The sequence below is a fragment of the Equus asinus genome, chromosome 12 (assembly GCF_041296235.1).
Source record: "Equus asinus isolate D_3611 breed Donkey chromosome 12, EquAss-T2T_v2, whole genome shotgun sequence".
Classification (NCBI taxonomy): domain Eukaryota; kingdom Metazoa; phylum Chordata; class Mammalia; order Perissodactyla; family Equidae; genus Equus; species Equus asinus.
The window spans coordinates 65803636-65823588 of NC_091801.1; the positions used below are offsets into that span (position 1 = coordinate 65803636).

Sequence of the window (19953 nt, forward strand, 5' to 3'; positions counted from 1 at the left end):
CTCGATTTGAGGGGGAGCTTTTACTCCCAAGTCTTGTTCTCACTCAGGACCTAATTTGCCATCCCACCTAAATTGTGAATAGACACTTCTCATGACGTTATATCCATCTTCCCAGGTTTATTAGTACTTATCACTATCTAGTATACCAATGTATATCTGTTTCTCACTAGAAGTGAGAAGAGACAAGATGAAATTTTTTACTTTTATTCACTGGTTTATTCTCAATGCCTGAAACAGTGCCTGGCATCTAATAAGTACTCAAAAATATTTGTTAAATAACAAGTTCCAGATAGTAATAACTGCTCTCTGGGAAAGTGAAAAAAGACTGTCCATGCAGTTTGAACCAAAATTCATGCCCCAGTTTTTATCAGTTCCTTAGATTTAGAATATTATCCCTTGATGAAATAAAATACTACACGTGTTAGTTTGAACCATATGGTATTGCTGTATTTGTATATCAAAAATTGTTAAATATCGGCAATTTCATTTAGTTTGACCTAAAATAGAAGAACAATACCCCATTTGAAGTATGCTTAAATTAAGAGTAGCAAGAGAATGATTTTTAAAACTGACTTTCAGTGAAATACCCAGAAAGTATTTTGATACTGGGAAAAATACAAAAGAACTATATGAATGAATGCAATTAACTAAACTCTATTACATTTCTGAAGAAAGGCTTCTATATTTAAAACTTGTATTCGAAAGCCAGTTGTATAATGAAAAGTGCCTGCCTCACTATATGGTCACAGAGAAGTTTTATGAGATTATCAAAAAATTGGATGTTGATCATTGCCTAACCTTAAGTTACAAATGAAAAAGCTAAGGTACAGAGAAATCAAGGAACTTCTCTAATGATGTCACAGGGTTAAATCAGAATTTTTACTCAAGTCTGAATGCATCTGTCTACAGGCATCCATGATAATTTTACGATCCAGAGTTCTACTGTTGCCTCATTTTTTTTTTAATTGTAATTCTTTTGAAAGGAAAGATTTTAAAGGTACTCTTGGAAAAAAAAAATCTGTCTTATTTTTTTGTTGCCAGATAATTCTTCTAATAATAGTATTTTTAAAAGGACTAGACTAATAAGGACTGATGAAATGTTTTGACTTGATGAAGCATGATCTGCCTTCTTCATACTCAAATCAGTTTAATAAAAGTGTTTTGAAATAGTGAGCTGGAACTAATAAGGTTAAAATGATGCAGCATAACTGATCTATAAATAATTTCCATCTTGAGAAAAGGTAAAGGACTCTGATAAAGATTTTGAAACAGATTTCAGTGGCAGAGACAAAGTATTCTTTCAGTCAGCAAATGTTTATTGTGTGCCTGCTGTGTTCAGGGCGTTATTTGGGGTGCTAGGAATTTGATGGTGAACACTCAACCACTTTTACTGTACTGACTTGTACTGAGCACATCTCTCAACATACTCGTTCTCTTCAAGCACGTGTGGAACATTCTTCACAATAGACCATGTTAGGCCATTCGGTGAGGCTCAATAAATTTAAAAGGATAGGAATAGTTCACAGTATGTTCTCCAATTACAGTGGAATTCAATTAGAAATCAACAACAGAAAGAAATCCAAGAAGTACTTTAAATATAATTAAGTGTCAGACTTCTAAATAACCCATAGGTCGAAGAAGAAATCAAAGGAGAAATTACAAAGTAGTTTTAACTGAATGAAACAAAAACAAAGCATCAAATTTATGGAAAGACCCTACAGCAGTACTAAGAAGATCTTAAATGTTTATCTTAGAATGGAAGAAAGATCTAAAATTGATAGTCTAAACATGAACCTCAAGAAGCTAGAAGAATAAATTCAAGTTGAGTAGAAGGAAGGAAATTAGACTAGAGATCAATGAATAAAATACTGAGGACTATATCTAACAAAAGAAGCGCAAAACATTACTGAGTGTCATTAAAGAAGATATAAGTAAATGGAGAGATACACCATGTTCATAGATTGGAAAACTCAGTATTATTAAGATGGCTTTTGGGGCTGGCCCAGTGGCACAGCTGTTAAGTTCACACATTCTGCTTCTTGGCCTCCGGGGATTCACCGATTCAGATCCCGGGCGTGGACATGGCACCACTTGGCAAAAGCCATGCTGTGGTAGGTGTCCCACATATAAAGCAGAGGAAGATGGGCACGGATTGTAGTTCAGGGCCAGTCTTCCTCAGCAAAAAGAGGAGGATTGGCAGCAGTTAGTTCAGGGCTAATCTTCCTCAAAAAAAAAAGAAAAGATGGCTCTTCTCTCTAAATTGACCTATAGATTCAATCTGATCTCTAACAAAATTTCAGGAAGACTTTTCATAGAAATTGACAAGCTGATACTGAATTTATATGAAATTGCAAAGGACCCAGGACAGCCAAAACAATTTTTAAATGGAAGAACTTTTGAGAACTTACACTACCTGATTCACAACTTAACTATAAAACCACAGTAATTAAGAGCGTATGTTATAGGACTAAGAATACACATTTGTCAGTGAAACAGAATAGAGACAAAGATACCAATGGGAAGAGGATAGTCTCTTTAACACAGTTCTGGAAGAGTTGTATATCCGTATGTAAAAATTATGTTTTTTGAACTTTTAAAGATTTTATTTTTTTCTTTTTCTCCCCAAAGCTCTCCGGTACATAGTTGTATATTCTTCGTTGTGGGTCCTTTCAGTAGTGGCATGTGGGATGCCGCCTCAACGTGGCTCAATGAGCGGTGCCATGTCCTCGCCCAGGATTTGAACCGACAAAACATTGGGCCGCCTGCAGTGGAGTGCGAGAACTTAACCACTCGGCTACGGGGCCGGCCCCTGTTTTTTAAACTTTTATATAAAAATTAACTCAAAATGGATCATATGCTTATATGTAAGCACTAAAACTACAAAAACTCTGTAAGAAAACATACACCAAAAGGACAATCTGAAAATTAAAAAAAAAAACAAATTCACTAAAATTAAAAATGTCCACTTTTTGAAAAACACTATAAGAAAAATTTTTTATAGGCTCCTGACTAAGAGAAAATAGTTCCAATCATATATCTGACAGATATACAAAAAATTCTTACAACCCAGCAATAAGGAGACAACTCAATAAGTGGGTAAGAGACTTGAATAGACATTTCACTCAAGATACATAAATAACTAATAAAACAGATGAAAGATGCTCAACAGCATTGGTCTTTTGGGAAAGGCAAATTAAAACCACAATGCAGTTCTGTAATACACTCACTAGAATGGCTGTTATTTAAAACAGTGACTATCAAATGCTGTTGAGGATGTGGAGAAACTGCAAATTTCGCACATTTTGTTCTTTATTTTTGAGGAAGATTAGCCCTGAGCTAACATCCGCCACCACTCCTCTTCTTTTTTGCTGAGGAAGATTGACCCTGAGCTAACACCTGTGCCCATTTTCCTCTACTTTATATGTGGGACACCTGCTGCAGCATGGCTTGATAAGTGGTGCCAAGGTCTGTGCCCGGGATCTGAACCAGTGAACCCTGGGCTGCCAAAGTGGAGCGTGCGAACTTAACTGTTACGCCACTGGGCCAGCCCCGGATCTCACACATTGTTGATGGGCTGTGAAATGGGACAGATACAATGGAAAACAGTTTGTCAGTTCAACTTACACTTAACTTTACAACTCAGTATTTCCATTCCTACGTATTTATCCAGGAGAAATGAGAATGTATGTTCACACAAACTCTCGCAGACAACTGTTTATAAAAGCAGTATTCATAATAGCTGAGAATTGGAAACTATGTGAATATCCATCAACTGGTGAATAAACTGTTTGTCCATACACTGTAATACTCCTCCACAGTAAAAAGGCATGAAAATTTTGGGTGTATCTAAATATGCTAAGCTGATAAAGTCAGGCTTAAAAGACTATTTATTTACATGGTTTTATTGATACGAAATTTCTATAAAAGGCAAAAGGACCAGAAAGCAGATTAATGGTTGCCCGAGGCATGAGTAGGAGGGGAGATTGACTGCAAAGAGATAATGGAAATTTTCCAAAACTGGATTATAGTGATGGATGCACAATTGTATAGTTTCCTTAAAGTAATCAAACTTAGACTTTGATATATGTTGGTACACGTTACTGCACAAAATTGGGGTTCTCTTGCCAAATGCACATAAAAAACCAATTATTATGGCATCAGCTTTTGGGAAAAGATATGTAGCTTTATTTTTTGAGATTGGTCTGCAAGGAGACAGGGGGCATGTGCCGTCAGATCTGTCTCCCTGATTCAGGATTTGGGGCCCAATTTATGGGATGGAGGGTGGGTCGATCTGAAGTGTGGAGATAGATGACTGGAGGTAGGGAGAAGTGAGGTAATTGACGATCTGCACAAGTGTAGTCAAGCTTCAGGGCTCTTCATAGGACGCATGTTCACAAGAGGGCAGCGTTACCATGATCCGAGGGTAGAGTTTTGAGCTCGGTGATGTCCAAAAGGTCACTTATCAAGCATTTGTGCAGGCCCAGTTGATGGGTTGGAGGTCTCAACCAGCCTGAACTGGACAAGGGGTCTCAGTTCCTGAAAGACAACTCTTAATTACTCTGTTGATAAAATGGGGTCAGTTGAACTGGTCCTGCAGGGCCTGCGGTTTCATACACATGTAGATAGTTATGTAAGTTATATCTCATTAAAACTTCTTTTGTAAGAATCAGCTGATGGCCCTTGGACCTAAATGCAGAATTTTGTTTCTCCCCCTAGTTCAGTGATTCTTCACACCAGCTCACATTAGAATCCCCTTGACAGTTAAAAAAAGGAAAGAAAGGAAGTCAGTCAAGCTGGGCCCGACCTGAGAACAATTAAATCCAAACCTGTGGGGAGGAAACTGGGGCATCAGTAGTTTGTAAAAGCACCAAGTGTTTCAAATGTGCATCCGGGAGAGACCCTCTGCCCTAGGTGTGCTCCCTTCACCCTGAGCTCGAGAGCCACTGGTACTGACCAGAGTCCTTCAGATGCTTTGAGGCAGAAGAAGGATTAAGAAGCACTATTTGAGGCCTTGAATTCCTTGGCTAGAAAACCAGGATGATAATACTTGCCTAGTGTATCTCAAAAACTTGTTTGAATCACAGTTGGTAATGAATGTAAACACTTTGTAAACACTGCAGTAGCTTTTTGTCATTCTGTCCCATCTTAAATACTTTGTATGTCTGTGGAACAATAAAGAGATCGTTGTTGTTCGTGATAAGGAGTAAGATCTTGAAATATCTTCTGAGTAGCTTCTCTAGTCATTGTAGCTTTCAAATTGTGTGTTTTACTTATGTTCTAACAAGGAAATGTGTACAGTTTATGATCCTAATATTATTTGTTTGACATAGTTATGGTGGAACTTATAAATCCTGCACTTTTGGAATCTTCACAGTAGAAGGCTTCATACACATGTTCAACTGTGTAGAGGTGTCATTTCTGAAACAATTTTAGATTCTTTCTAGAATTGAACCAGGGCATTTTCTGGTACAGTCTTAGTGGCAGCTGAGTTTTCCGCTAAATTGTTCAAAGCTTGTTCTGATGAATAAGATGGGGGATCAAGCTAGGCAATACATTTTTTGGAAATGCTTTATGAATATAAAGCAATGAGATTGATTTTATTTTTCTTGTGATTCCCCAGCTGACCCTAAGGACCATTTCAAAATTTGAGTCTAGAATTGTTTGAACAGTGATTATCGTTGTTGGAAAATGTGTAGTCTTCTAAAAGGACTGCGTTGGAGACTGGATTCTATTTTGTTTTTAGCATTTTTAACATGATTATCAAAATAATTGGCTATATTATTTTGTCATTTCTTAAGGAATATATAGAGTGCTTGTCAATAAGTCAGAATATTCACTTACCTGGAATATCCTGTTCCCCTAATCATGCTGGGATATTTTTCATTGTATCATGTGGAATATTATTTCCCCTTTGCATTAACATGCTTTTGTTTTTGTATTGTTGAACTGTTTAAAAAAGGGGGTCATGGTTGTTACAGGGTTTTAAGAACCACTGAGAAGCTTATTGATATAAAATATGACTTGATTTTTACTGTACTAGAATTTTGTTTGCTAATGAAACTAATAATGATAAGTCTCTTCATTATCATTTATATGTTATTTGTAAAATTTGGTACAACTAAAGGGCGCTTGTAGTTTCTGCTTCTCCCATTTTACCTGTAGAGTAGATCCAAAATAGATGTTTGTTTCTGGTGGAGAGGGGGCATGTAAGCCAATCAATCTCTTATAAGTTGATAGTATAAAAATAACAGGTGAAAACAGAGAGAAATTTTCTGTTGTAATCATTTTCCCGTATTTCTTTAAGAACTATGAGAATTGAATAACTATGCTAATTGTAAATCTGTTATTATCTGTGGTATTTATGTAAAAGTTATTTAATAAGTCTTCAATTAACACCTGCCACATCTGGAACAAGGTTTTTAAAGGACTGCATAGTCCTTATGGTTAGGGGAGTTCTTTAAAATGAATATTTTTCTTTAGAGGACAATAAGGTGGTTGTAATTCCAGGCCTTAGTGATTGAAGTGCTAATAATGGGGATGGCATTTAAAGTCAGTGTGGAGAGGACCTCATGGGTTGAGGACACACACAGAACTTGAATTGCCAAAGTGCTAAATTGGCCAATGAATTAAGGTCACTGTGACTCTTGGCCCACCTGAGTTTCAAATGCAACTGGTAACAACAAATGTTTTTCCTTTCTAATAACTTTTATTTAAATTCTTTTTGTTAAGACTAATATTTTTGAGCAGGATTAACGTCTCCATTGCAAACTAACAGCAAAAATTCTCTTTTGAACTTCATGGTTGTTTTGGGGAATAGGGTTAACTCACAGTATGTTCATATTGGGGAAGTAGACTGTTGTAATGAAATTACAGTAGGGTGTTTTCTTAGCATATATATATATACACACACACACCACATATATATACCCAACATGTATACATCTATATTATGTACATATATATCACAAATGCTAAGAACTGTTTTTGTGAGCAGAACCTTACATTCCTAAGATAATTTTAAATTGTGGAAACTCAGCTTTATTGAGATATAATTTATATACCATACAATTCAGCCATCTAAAGTATAAAATTGTATGGTTTTTAGTCTATTTGCAGGATGGATTGTGCAGCCACCACCACAGTCAATTTTAGGACATTTTCATCTCCCCCAAAAGCAACTCCATACCCATTAGCAGTAACTTCCCGTTCCCATCACCTGCTCCTCTCCCCCAGCCCTTAGGCAGCCCTTAATCTGTTTCTCTCTGTATAGATTTGCCTGTTCTGGACGTTTTATCCAAGTGTAATCATACAATATGAAGACTTTAATGACTGGCTTCTTTCACGTACAGCATACTGTTCTCAAGGCTCATCAGTGTTGTAGTGTGTACCAGTACTTCATCCCTTTTTATTGCTGAATAATATTCCGTCATTTGGATATACCACATTTTATTTATTCTCACATCAGTTGATGGACGTTTGAGCTCTTGACACTTTTCAGCTATTATAAATAATGCTGCTATGAATATTTGTGTATATGTTTTTGTGTGAACATATGTTTAAGATTATTTTGGATATAAACCTAGGAGTGAAATTGCTGGGTCATGTGTTAACTATATGTTTAACTTTTTGAGGGATTACCAAACTATTTTCTAAAGTGGCTGTACCATTTATATTCCCACCAGCCATCTGTGAGAGTTCTGGTTTCTCTGTATCCTCATCAACACTTGTTATTGTCTGTATTTTTGATTATACCCATCCAAGGCATGTGAAGTACTATCTCTTTGTGTTCAATTACACAACCCTGTTAGCTAATGATATTGAGCATCTTCCCATGTGCTTATTGCCCATTCATATTTATCTTTGGAGGAATGTCTATCACCAGATCCTTTATCCAGTTATTAATTGAGTTGTCTTTTTATTATGAGTTGTAGAAGTTATATATGTATATTATAGATACAAATCCCTTATAAGATAGATGATTTACAAAACTTTCCCCTATTCTATGAGTTGACTTTTTAAAAAAATTGGTAACATTTATTAAGCAATTAGAATACATCAGGTAATGATCTAAGTAATCACTCTCTGTGCAGTGTCTCACCTTTAATCCTCACAGCAGCCTTGTCATATGGATAATTAAAAAAAAAAAATAGTTAACTTTATTTTTTAAGTTTTAGGTACACAGCAAAATTGAGTGGAAAGTACAGAGTTTCCATATAGCCCATGTCCCCACACACCTATAACCTCCCCCATTATCAACGTCCCACACCAGAATGGTACATTTCTTACAGGTGATGAACCTGCATTGACATATCATTAGCACCCAAAGTCCCTAGGGGGTTGACTTTTCGTTATCTTGATGGTGTACTTTGAAGCACAAGTGTTCATAATTTTGATGAAATCCAATTTTCTATTTTTTTCTTTTGTTGATTGTGTTTTGGGTCTCATATTTAACAAACCATTGTCTAATCCAAGGTCATGAAGATTTATGCCTTTGTTTCCTTGTAAGAGTTTTAAAGTCTTAGCTCTTACGTTTACATCTATGATCCATTTTGGATCAATTTTTGTATATACTGTGAGGTAGAGGGGTAAGGGGCCAACTTCATTCTTTTGCATATGGATATTCAGTTGGTCCAAGACCATTTGTTGAAAAGATTATTCTTTCTCCATCGAATCGTCTTGGCATTTTTGTTGGAAACCATTTGACTGTAAGTGTGAGAGTATATTTCTGGACTCTAATTCTGTTTTTATTAATCTGTATGTCTGTCCTTATACTGATTGGTTACTGTAGCTCTCTTGGTTACTGTAGCTTTGTGGTAAATTTTCAAACTGGGAAGTATGAATCCTCTTTCACTCCGTTGCCCTCACCACACCCTCACGTTCTTCTCATTTCCCTATCGTCCCAGATGATCATACAGCAATTTTAGATTAATATTCATTGTTTTAATTATTATGATTGTGTAATCACCACTCACAGGTGAGCCATGTAACATATCTTATTTTCCTTTCCTGTACAAAATTTTGTTTTACCCAGAGTTAATGATTCTTTTTTTTAATATTCAATCATAAAGCCTCCCCCCAGTTGTGAAACTCCTTTTGCTACATTCAAGCACAGTAAGTATTCTATCAATCATATATATGTAGGAAATCCCTTCCAGATCTTTAAGGTCTGTCTAATCCAGATTGGTTGGTTTTATTCTCTGATTTGTTCCATAGGTTTTGAGTCTGAGACTATCTTTTCATCTTTTGCTGTTTTTTATTGGTTCCTTGGATCCTTTAATCTTCCTGTTTCTTCATTTACTCCCCCATTTTGGTGGAGCACGTTGTCTAAAATCTTCCTGTGAAAGGGTGCGTAGGAGGAAAATTTTTGTGACTCTCTATACCTACCAATGTTTTTATTCTATCCTCTCACTTTAATATAGCATTCCAGGTTGGGCAACATTTTTCTAGCAGAATTTTGAAGGCCTTGCTCCATGGTCTTTCAGCTTTCAGTGCTGTTTAAAATTCTAGTGCCATTCTCATTCTTGATTTTTATAAGAAACCCAGATTTTCCCTGGAATTTTGTGGAATCCACTTGTTGTTCCTAGTCTTCTGAATTTTCGTTATCATGCACCTTGGTGGGACTATTTTTATTCTTGTATTGTATTCAGCATGCCTGGACGCTTGTCTCTTTTATTGAGGAAAATGTTCTTTTAATTATTTTCCTGGTAATTTCCTTCTTTCTACTTTTTTGTGTTCTCTCCTTTGTTTCTTCTGTTTGGGTATTGTTCCTCTTGGTTTGTCTGTCTCTATCCCTCCCTTCCTCTTCTATTGTCCATTTCTTTGTCTTTTTATGCTACTTTCTGACAGATTCACTGAACTTTATCTTCTAACCTTTTAGTTGAAATATGTATTTCTGCTTTATTAATTTTAATTTCCTTGAGTTGTTTCTCATTTAATGTTCTTTTCTTATAATTCCCTGTTCTTATTTAATGCATGCAATATCTTCTCTTCTTGGAGGATTTTAGTGATCTGATTTGTTTCTGTGATTTCTTTTAACTGCATATTCTTTGTTTTTCTACAAGGCCCTTTTCTTGTTTGTTTATTTTGGCATCTAGCTTTCATATCAGAGCCTATCCTTGAGGTCCCCTAATGTTTGGCTGCCTGCTCACATTTAGGAGAGAGTACCAGATAGCTGATCGGAAAATTTGCGTGCATAGTGGAGCTTGTTGACTGTGATCTTCATTTTAAGGTGATCTCAATGGGACATTAGGTGACCCCAGTGTGAGATCTTTTAGTCTTACCTGCAGGAATGACCACATTTCCAAAAGAAGGCTAATTTCTGCTATCTGGCTTCCAAAATTCTGGAAGTTATGTAGGCGAAGAACGGTAAAGGGCCTCAATATGCAATATACAAGCATTCCTTTAACCCAGTGATAACCAGCTCCAACCCTAAGCTCTGTCTTATATCTCCCAGGACAGAGACACCTTGTTTTGCTTTCTCCAGAGAATGAACTACTAGTCTTCTGGGCTGGGGAAAGGACAATCATTTGTCTGAAGAGAATAAGGAGGGGTCAGGAAGCCACACTGCTTCTCAAACAGACTTCCAACCTGTTTTCCTATTTCACCTTCATTTTGCTTCCAATGCCTTCTGGGGCCACCATCCCAGTGTCTCTTGTTGGGGGTCGTAGTGTAAATTACATTTCTTCTAAGCTTTCTCTACTGTTTTTCTCAGCTGCTTTAGCAGTTGAGAGACCAACGTCTGTTACCAATTGTTCATCTACTTTCCTGCTTTCAAAATTTAGTTGTGGTTGTCTCTTCTCTCAGATATTGGTCCTTGTGCATTTATGCTATTTTTAAAATCTCTTTATTCTCATTTTGTGGAATTTCAGGAGACAGTGAAAATAAATGCTTATGTCCAATTCACCATCTTCAACACAAAGGACTCTGCTTCTATTTTTAGTTTCAAAGGCTTCACAGTTTTTCTTCAGCCTTCACTATAACCCGCACTTCATTTGTTTTTGAAATATGCTAGAAGCTGTCTTAACTGACCTTCATGTAACTGGCATGCCAGATTAATGAATGCTCTCCATTTCCTCTGTAAAATACATATGGAGGCCCACTGCAAAAAGCTACTCTTAAGTAGATCTCTACGCTTCTGCTCCCAGCAGTTGAGTTGTGTGTGCTTGCTGGGGTCAGTTTATTCCACTTTAAAGAAATAGAAGCTGGAAATTGTAGTTGATACATTATGGGTGCGGTTATATAAGAAAGATATCCTGAAACTCCAGTGAGCAACGTCAAAAGTTAATGAATGAATACACATAGTTTTAATTTAAAGGTAAAACTCAACATTAAAGTAAAATGTTTATGCTTTGTAAGTATCATTTTTGTTATGATTCTCTGCTTTAGCAGCTTTCTCAGTTAAATGAACAACTACTAGCCCCAAATGTATTGGGTAACAGCTTGTCTTAAAATAACATAGAAATGTCATTATATCCTATGCGTCAAATGTATGATTCTGCCATGTTGCATGCTGAATTTTCACCTACTTGAGATAATCGTTTTTGTTTAGTTCCAGATGTTGAAGTGAAAGGAGAGCGTTCTAGCTATTATCTCTTGTTACAAGGTAATGGCAATAGAAAATGTAAAGCCACACTGATTCACTCAGCCAACCAGATCAATGGCTCATTTGCACTCAATTTAATTCATGGAAAGATGAAATCAAAAACAGAAGAAATCAAATTGAGTAAGTGTTAACTTTACGTAGAAGATATTTTTACGTTTATTTGTATATGTAGTTAACTTTCCAGTTTTTAATGAATTTATTTTCCCCAAACTCCATTTTACTTTCAGTAAATTTACCTTTTATTTTATGTGTTTTGGGTTTTGTTTGTGTTTTTTTCTGCATGCCCTGAGCTAACATCTATTGCAATCTTCCTCTTTTTTGCTGAGGAAGATTCGCCCTGAGCTAGCATCTGTTGCCAATCTTCCTCTTTTTCTATGTGAGCCGCTGCGACAGCATGGCCACTGACAGGAGTGGTGTAGGTCCACTCCCAGGAACCAATCCTGGGCTGCTAAAGTGGAGCATGCCAAACTTAACCACTAGGCCACTAGGGCTGGCCCTACATTTTATTTTAAACATAACATATTTAAACAATTTAGAGTGTAGAGAATGAATCCCTTTTGCATTATACCTAGTAAAATTTGGTAGGTCAGCCTTCAATTCCAAATAGGAATTTTTAGTATTTTCCAGTTTCAACATATATTATTTTTCTATAATTTATTTCTCACTTTCATTTACTTTCTCTCAAGAATCTTATTCTATTTTATTGCTTATCTTTTCTTTTATCTCCAAGCTCTGTGTTTTAGTTATTTATCATTGTGTGATAAGCCACTGCAAATTCAGCTTAAAAACGACTGACTGTTTATTATTATGTCTCATAGTCCTGTGGGTTGCCTGGGCTTAGCTGCATGTTTCTATTTTGAAGTCCCACATACAACTGCAGTCACACAGCTGGGGCTCTAGTCATTTGAAGACTTAACAGGACTTAATGTTTAGCAGATGGCCTCTTCACCCACATGTTTGGCTCCTGGGTTACGATAGCTGGAACAGATGAGAGCTGTCTTTCTCTTCAAGTGCCCTTTTTTCATGGCCAACTTGGGCTTCTTCACAACATCATAATCTCAGGGTAGTCTGATTTCTTATATGGTCACTAGCATCTCTTAGACCATTTGTTCTAAGAAGCCTCAAGGTTTTCTGTGACCTAGCCTAGAAGTCATTCATATCACTTTCACCGTACCTTATTGATTTCATAGGGTCTGGGTTTATCATGTAAGGACTACATAACGGGTGAATAGCAGGAGGTGTGGTTCACTGGGAGGCCATCTTTAGAGACTAGCTACCGTACTCCATCTGTATCTTGTGTAGGAGTTTCAATCGCTCAGCCTGAGAAGAAAATGCGATGGAGGGAAGTCTACTCTGCTACCTAAATTCCTTCAATTTTAGAAGCAGGTCAATGTTTAAAATGCAAAATAATTTAGTATGGTTATTTTCTGCAGCTTAATTATTATTTATTTTGAAATATGGAAGATCAAGAAATGAATAATTGACTTTTAAAAAAATTATATAATAACATTTCCTAGGAACTGAATTTTAATTGTTGTCATAAAACATCTTTAATATTGACTTTTTTCTGTTTCTCAGGCTTTCCTTTTGACTTCTTGCCACTTCCACATTTTTCTGGGGAGCAACTTATACAGAGAGAGAAACAGTTAGCTAATGTTCAAGCTTTGGCTTTGAAAGAATGTCTGAGTAAGTAACAATTTGTACATTTCATTCTACTGTAAGAATGTTGACTTGTTCAGACATAATGCATGGTTATTTTCACACTTTTTAAACATGTTGTCTTTTGGGTATGATACTCATTTGTAGAACTATTCTCGATAGAGGTGATAAAGAGTAAAAAAGGTCTGCAACTTTTTTTCCATCAGGGAGAATATTCTTATTTATTTGTGCATTGCTGTTGACCTTTTATAAAAATACTTCTCCAGGAAAATGTTGTATTTCATTGTTTTTAATTGTATGCTAGAAAAGATACCTAGGTTTTATTCTGGCTAATATTCTTTATAAAATTTCTCCTTACACATTTTTAGCTATAACAGGAGGATAGAAACTGCAAATAGAAGAAAGTGCAAGTCCAGAGAAATTAATATGTTAACTTGAGCATTGATTCTTAGGTTAAAACGTGACCATCAATAATAACTAAGTACATTTCACATACTGCATGAAGTTGGCATTAAGGATTTTTCCTTATTCTAGAAATGAACACTTTCTCAAGGATTATAATTTAGAATTTTTCCTCTTTTACTATATGTTAACTTGGTTATCAGTCTTAAAATATTTTTTATAAATAGCTATTCATTAGTACCTAATACGAACTTATTTTAAGCTAATTTGTATAGAATTTCTAAGAAATTGATTCAGATTGAGGTCTCATTAGTTGCATAGAGAAAAAAATATTAGAATTAAGTAGATACGTTATAAAATAAAAGCTATCATTCTTTAAAAAAATTTTAAAAATATCTTGAATTCAGTACCTGTTTTCTTCAATGGAAAATAATTTTAAAATACTAGGTTTCAATTATTCATGTAAGAAGTACCTACTTTTTCAGTTATGGAAAGGCAGAGTAATTGTGTTGTGTTGAACTCCTCCTACCATTGATTTTTTTTTTTCTTTTCTTTTTTGAGGAAGTTACCCCTGAGTTAACATCTGCTGCCAATCCTCCTCTTTTTGCTGAGGAAGACTGGCCCTGAGCTAACATCTGTGCCCATCTTCCTCTACTTTATATGTGGGATGCCTACCACAGCATGGCTTGACAAGCAGTGCATAGGTCTGCACCCAGGATCCAAACTGGTGAACCCTGGGCCGCCAAAGCGGAAAGTTCAAACTTAACTCCTGTGCCACTGGGCTGGGCCCATGATTTTTTTTTAACTAGGAAAATGATATTAGCTCAAGAAAAATATAATTAAAAAGGCAAATCATTTTCAACGAAAAACAGTACATGTTAACACCAAGAAAAATAAATACTGAAATACTAGTATTTTTGTAGGTGGAAAACCTGTGTTTCAAACATCAATCAGCAGTATTATTCACTTCTTGACTTTGTTCTGTCCCTGCTAAACCCTTCTGCAGGCCCTGATTCTTTGCCATAAGCTTCCTGCAGCACTTTATAACTCAGTTCTTTCAACACCTCCCCTCTCTTTCATCTTCACCTCTTTCTTACCCTTCCGACCAGAAAAACTGTCAGAGTGGAAGAACAGGCAGCTCTCTGAAGCTGGTGCCTCTCTCCTTTGGGTGAAAAGAGTTGACCCCGGTAGGGCCATCCCTCCTGCTTGGTCAGGCAGGGAAATACTGACAGCTTTAACTACCTTGCAGCTTATAGGTGTGACTGGAAGCTCTACTGGGGGAGGGGGGATGGAAGTGCTAAATAAACGCTGAAAAGCAAGAAGCACCAGCAGCTGAGCTGTAACACAGGCAGCAGCTGGAAGGATGCCACAGCACTGGGCAAACAGCAAGGGCAAGCAGCGGGCCGGAGGCTGAAGGAAGCCTTAGGACTAGTAGCTCTAGGCGTCTCCATGAAATGGCCAATTTGCAGTTTGAAGCATTAAATCTTGATTAAAATTAATGCTCCGGTTAATCCATTTATGCTGGAGATACTTGCTGAACCAGTCTCTTCTCTACCCGGAAAGTTAAATCTGGATTAAAAATTGGGGGATAAAGATGCATCTGTTCAGAATCCCTGTATCTCAAAAGACAGAGGAAAAGACAGCAAAATGAAGTTTCCAGTGTAAGAATGTCTGTGTCCAATTCAGTGATTTTTCAAAGAAGTGAAATATGAATATGAAAGTATTTAAATTGATTGTGGTTAATTTATACATGATGAAAATTAAATAATGTAATGGGAACAGCTTTCTTTGGGAAAAAATAAACAATTCAGTATCAATACAAGGATTATAGTTTTTGCTGAAAAACAAAAAGTTGTTCAAAAAATATTTTTTTCAAAATTACCAACAAGACATGGAGTAAACTTATTTTTATTTCACCGCTATTTCTCTGACTAGTACTGAATAAGAGCAACTGGAAGAGTTTGCATAAGAATGTACTCACATTATTGAGGCACTTTGTTTTGAAAAATAACAAAAATCAAGTAAAATTTCTGCTAGGGTTTAATTTTTTTAAATAATTTATTTTCATTAATTTTATTTATTTTTTAAAATTATATCGAATACTATTGTATTAGAATGATGTTTAAATTTTATAATTTATATTTTATTTGATTTTTTTGGAATTTATAACTTTTTGTATTTGGAAATATTAAATATCTTGCTTCACTGATTTTTAAAGAAAATGTTTAAGAATGCTGAACAGGGGGCTGGCCTGGTGGTGCGGCAGTTAAGTTCACACGTTCCACTTTGGCGGCCCCGGGGTTCACCAGTTTGGATCCTGGGTGCGAACATGGCACTGCTTGGCAAGCCATGCTGTGGCAGCTGTCCCTCATATAAGGTAGAGGAAGATGGGCACGGATGTTAGCTCAGGGCCAGTCTTCCTCAGCAAAAAGAGGAGATTGGTAGCAGATGTTAACTCAGGGCTAATCTTCCTCAAAAAAAAAAGAATGCTGAACAATTTTTAAGTAAAAGACTGTTCAGTTTAATGCAAAACAAACACCAAAACAGCAGTATTGTCATTTTGCTCCAGTATTCTGGTCCCTACTCTGAGTTCCCTCATCTTTTTTTAAATTTATAGAACCCAGTAGAAAACTGATTGATGCTCAATCTGCTGATACTTTTAGATACCCTACTCTATATTTTTCTTTAAGAAATCCTTAGTTATTACTAGGTTGTTTAGGAATAGTATTCTTTTGCTGATTCATTTTTAGACTTTAGTCCAATGTTTTTCTCTCAAATCTTTAGCTGCCACTTGTGTGCAGATTCATTTGTGTAGATTATTTTTCACCTAAGTGAATTATCTTGCTCATAACACTATTAAACTTCCTGTTTTCTCTATTTCTCAGTTATCAAGGTCAATAGGAACTCCTACCCTGCTCTCCAAATTGCCCAATGTTGTAATATAATTGACAGTTTTAATAAGCTTAGGTCAGGTTTATAATTTAAGTATATTTTTAATGTTAATAAAAATGTAGAGCTAATTTCTGAAGCACACTATTTATTGTGCATCTTTCAGATGAAAGCAAACCGTTGATAACTCTTCGTTTTAGAATAGCTCCCAGCAGACTGTACAGCTTCATTGCTTTTTATTTTCTCACCAAGATGTAGTCAAAGCAGCATATATTACAACTCTTACTTTACCATTACGAATGTTCTTGACTGCAAAAACTGTGTGTCACTTATCTTGGATCAGAACTGGAACGACCCTACCAATATCCACACTGGGGGGGTGGGATTTTCCAGAGGTGTGTATCGTAAATCTGGTGTTCTACAGTATACCTCGAGACTGGCTACTTCCTTCTCAGCCTCCTCCCTTGTATTATTTATGTCCCAACCTCAGGTGGTGTCATATAAGGTGCTTTAATCCTCTGTGTCTGAGGGCACAGCACAGTGCTTTGCAGGCAGCACATACTCAGTAAATGTCTGTTGAATTGAATTCTCTGAATTTAGAGTTTACTATTTTATTATGGAAGAAAATGTTATTGGTCAAGAAGTATTTTAAAAATGAAATATTTTTATTCAAGTAATACATGGGTATAATTTAAAAATCCAAGTGGTACTAAAAAAGTTAAAATGGAGAACAGCAGTACCCTACTCTCTCCTCCCCATCTTTCAGTCTCGGTCCATAGGCAGCTATCCTCAGCTCTCCCAGCTGATTTTCCTGACATTTTCTCCAGTTTTCTAAATAATATGTGTACACTGCTATTTCTTGATTTACCAGTTTCAGACATTATCTTGACATCTAACTACAGAAGATAAAGACTTAGCTTACCTCGTCTTTACTTTCCCTTTCCACCCTTTAGAGGGAAGTCATGAATTTTGGTTATCAATGGTAGTTTTAACATTATTATAACTATGTAAGTAAGTTTACTACTGAGTCATAAAGTATATGTTGACCAACTCTCCTTTCCTGTGTAAGCTTTGTTTGTCTTATGCTTGATAATCACCTATTTTAAGTTTGCCCACGCTTCTTTACAGGCAAAATATTGTCATGATTTTCCAAAGGCTCCAACATTTCTGCCACACACCTATCGTTAAATTCATCGTGTGTTCAGACACAGCAGTTCCTTTTTATTTCTTTTAATTTTTTTCCAGTGGTTCATAGTTTGCTCTATAATGGACGAGTTGCTTATTAAACCTGCTGACATCTTAGAAACTTTTCTTCCTTCTTCCCTTGCTTTAGAATCTCCTTTTCTGTAGACCCCTCAACCCCCTCTTTCTTGGATTACTCCCTTGTTTGGTTGGAGTGTATTTTTCAGTAGCTTCTTGAGTAAAAGTTCATGGGGCATAAATTTTTTGAGCTCTTGCATATCTGAAAATATCTTTTCTTGATTGATAATTCATACAGAACTCTAGGTTGAAAATCATTTACCCCCAGAATCTTGAAGACATTGTTTCATTGTCTTCTCTATTGCTCTACTCCTCTTGAGAAATCAAATACTATTCTTAGTCTTTGCAGTGATCTATTTTTGATTTATTTGTTTTTACTCTCTCTCTGGAAACTTTATCTCAAGAAGCTTTATCTCTGGAAGCTTTACTCTGAATCAGAGTGTGTGTATATCCCTCCCTTCCCCACCCCACAAAATTTCTTGATCTGTGTACTTGATGGGCCATTGCCATAGAAGATTCACATCCTTAAGTCTGAAAATTTTTCTTATCTCTAATAATTTCCTTTCTCCCATTTTCTCTTTTCTCTCTTTCTAGAGCTCTTATTATGTTATGGCTTTCATGGACAGAATGCCTAATTTTCTTTCCTATTTCTATATTGTTATCTTTTTATTCCAGTTTCTGCAGGCTATCTTGCATTTTATTGTAAGCTCTCATATGGAATTTTAAGTTTGAGCTCTTGTGCTTAAAGTCTTTTCTTGTTCATTGATTATTCCTTTATCAAAGCATCCTGTACTTGTTGATGGGTATAGTATCTTCTCTTATTTCTTTGAGAATATTAATTATAGCAAGCTTTCCCTGCAGTGTTTTTGTTTCTGCTGAGCTCCTTTTTCTCTTTGTTTACTTTAGTCCCTCTTGTTCATCTTGAACTTCTTTAAAATTGAGCCCTAATAAATAGTACTCCTTTCGCCTCCCAGAGTTGGAACTAATTGAGAAATAAACCTAAGAAACACACAGATGGAGTTTAAATTACTATGTCCAGGAGAGTTTTCTGAAAATACACCCAGAATTGAATCTACCCCCTGAATGACTATCAGAGCCAGACAACTACAGATCAGCCCAGAGGGTAAAAGGGCCCTTTCCACATTACAGAGGGCATGCATCCTGAGGACGTGCTAACTCAGATGACAGTCGGAGAGAAAGGGTCTGATCAGAGCACGCCTAGCTTCTTCTGCAGATTGGCAGTGAGTAATGGGAGGGAGAGGGGAGCTGGAAGTGTTACTGAGTCACAGTCCTTAGGTGTATAAACATAAGACCATGGAAACGCAGAGTCCCCTCTCTCCGCAACACCTTTCCTTAAATGTCTGGTCATTCTTTCTCCCTGTCCTGTTTTAAATTGGAGGTTTTATATGCCTCACTCTGATATAATATCTGGCAGTCTGCTCTGTAGAGTGATGGAGTGACAATTCAACATTTTGGCTGTGAGCTCCTACCCCTACCTCCACTTCAATATCAGTATTGTGCTCTTTTCTCTGGGGAGTTCAGTTTTTCAAAAGGAGAATCCTTGAATCTTTGCAGTCGGGCTTTTGTAGCTGCTAACTTTCTGGCTACAGGGCTGGGAGTCCAGCCTCTCAGTATGTAGATTCTTATTTAATCCCTTAGTTTTAGCCCCAGCATCAATACTACCTTTCACTGTACCTGAATCCATAGTCGGAGACTCCTCTTCAGTTTCTACCCAAAAAATGAGAGCAGAGTGTGTGAGAGCTGGAGGGAGGGTTGGGGCCCTTTAGTTCTCACTGCTCTCCCCCTAAACATCCACGCATCCCGTCCTGGTTTAGCCCAGGACGCCACCATTTGCCTAAACCTCACGGAGTGCCTCTGAGCGCCCATGTTGACCCTCTGTTCTGCCGGCTGAGTTACCACTCCGCCAGCATCTTCCAAAATTTGTTGAAAACTGTCATTATTTATTGTTTTTTCTTTTGTGGTTCTTTCCTATTCCCATGCTGTGATTCTAGTTTTGGGGAAGGAGAAGAAATAGGTGGAAGTGACCAAGCTACTATATTTAACTGAAAGTCTTAGAGGTTTGATTTTCACATAAACACCAACAGGAGGCCACTCTTCATGCTCTGCAATATATTTCAGAA

At 36.6% G+C, this 19953-nt stretch overlaps 1 protein-coding gene across 1 annotated transcript in view; it reads left to right on the forward strand.

Annotated features, from left to right (window-relative positions):
• Window positions 1-19953, forward strand: part of MTBP (MDM2 binding protein) — an 85457-nt gene that overhangs the window by 27284 nt on the left and 38220 nt on the right. Inside the window, exons 12-13 of the mRNA XM_014855295.3 lie at window positions 11549-11722; window positions 13181-13288. Of these exons, the coding sequence (XP_014710781.1) occupies window positions 11549-11722; window positions 13181-13288 (282 nt within the window). The remainder of the gene's footprint in view (window positions 1-11548; window positions 11723-13180; window positions 13289-19953) is intronic.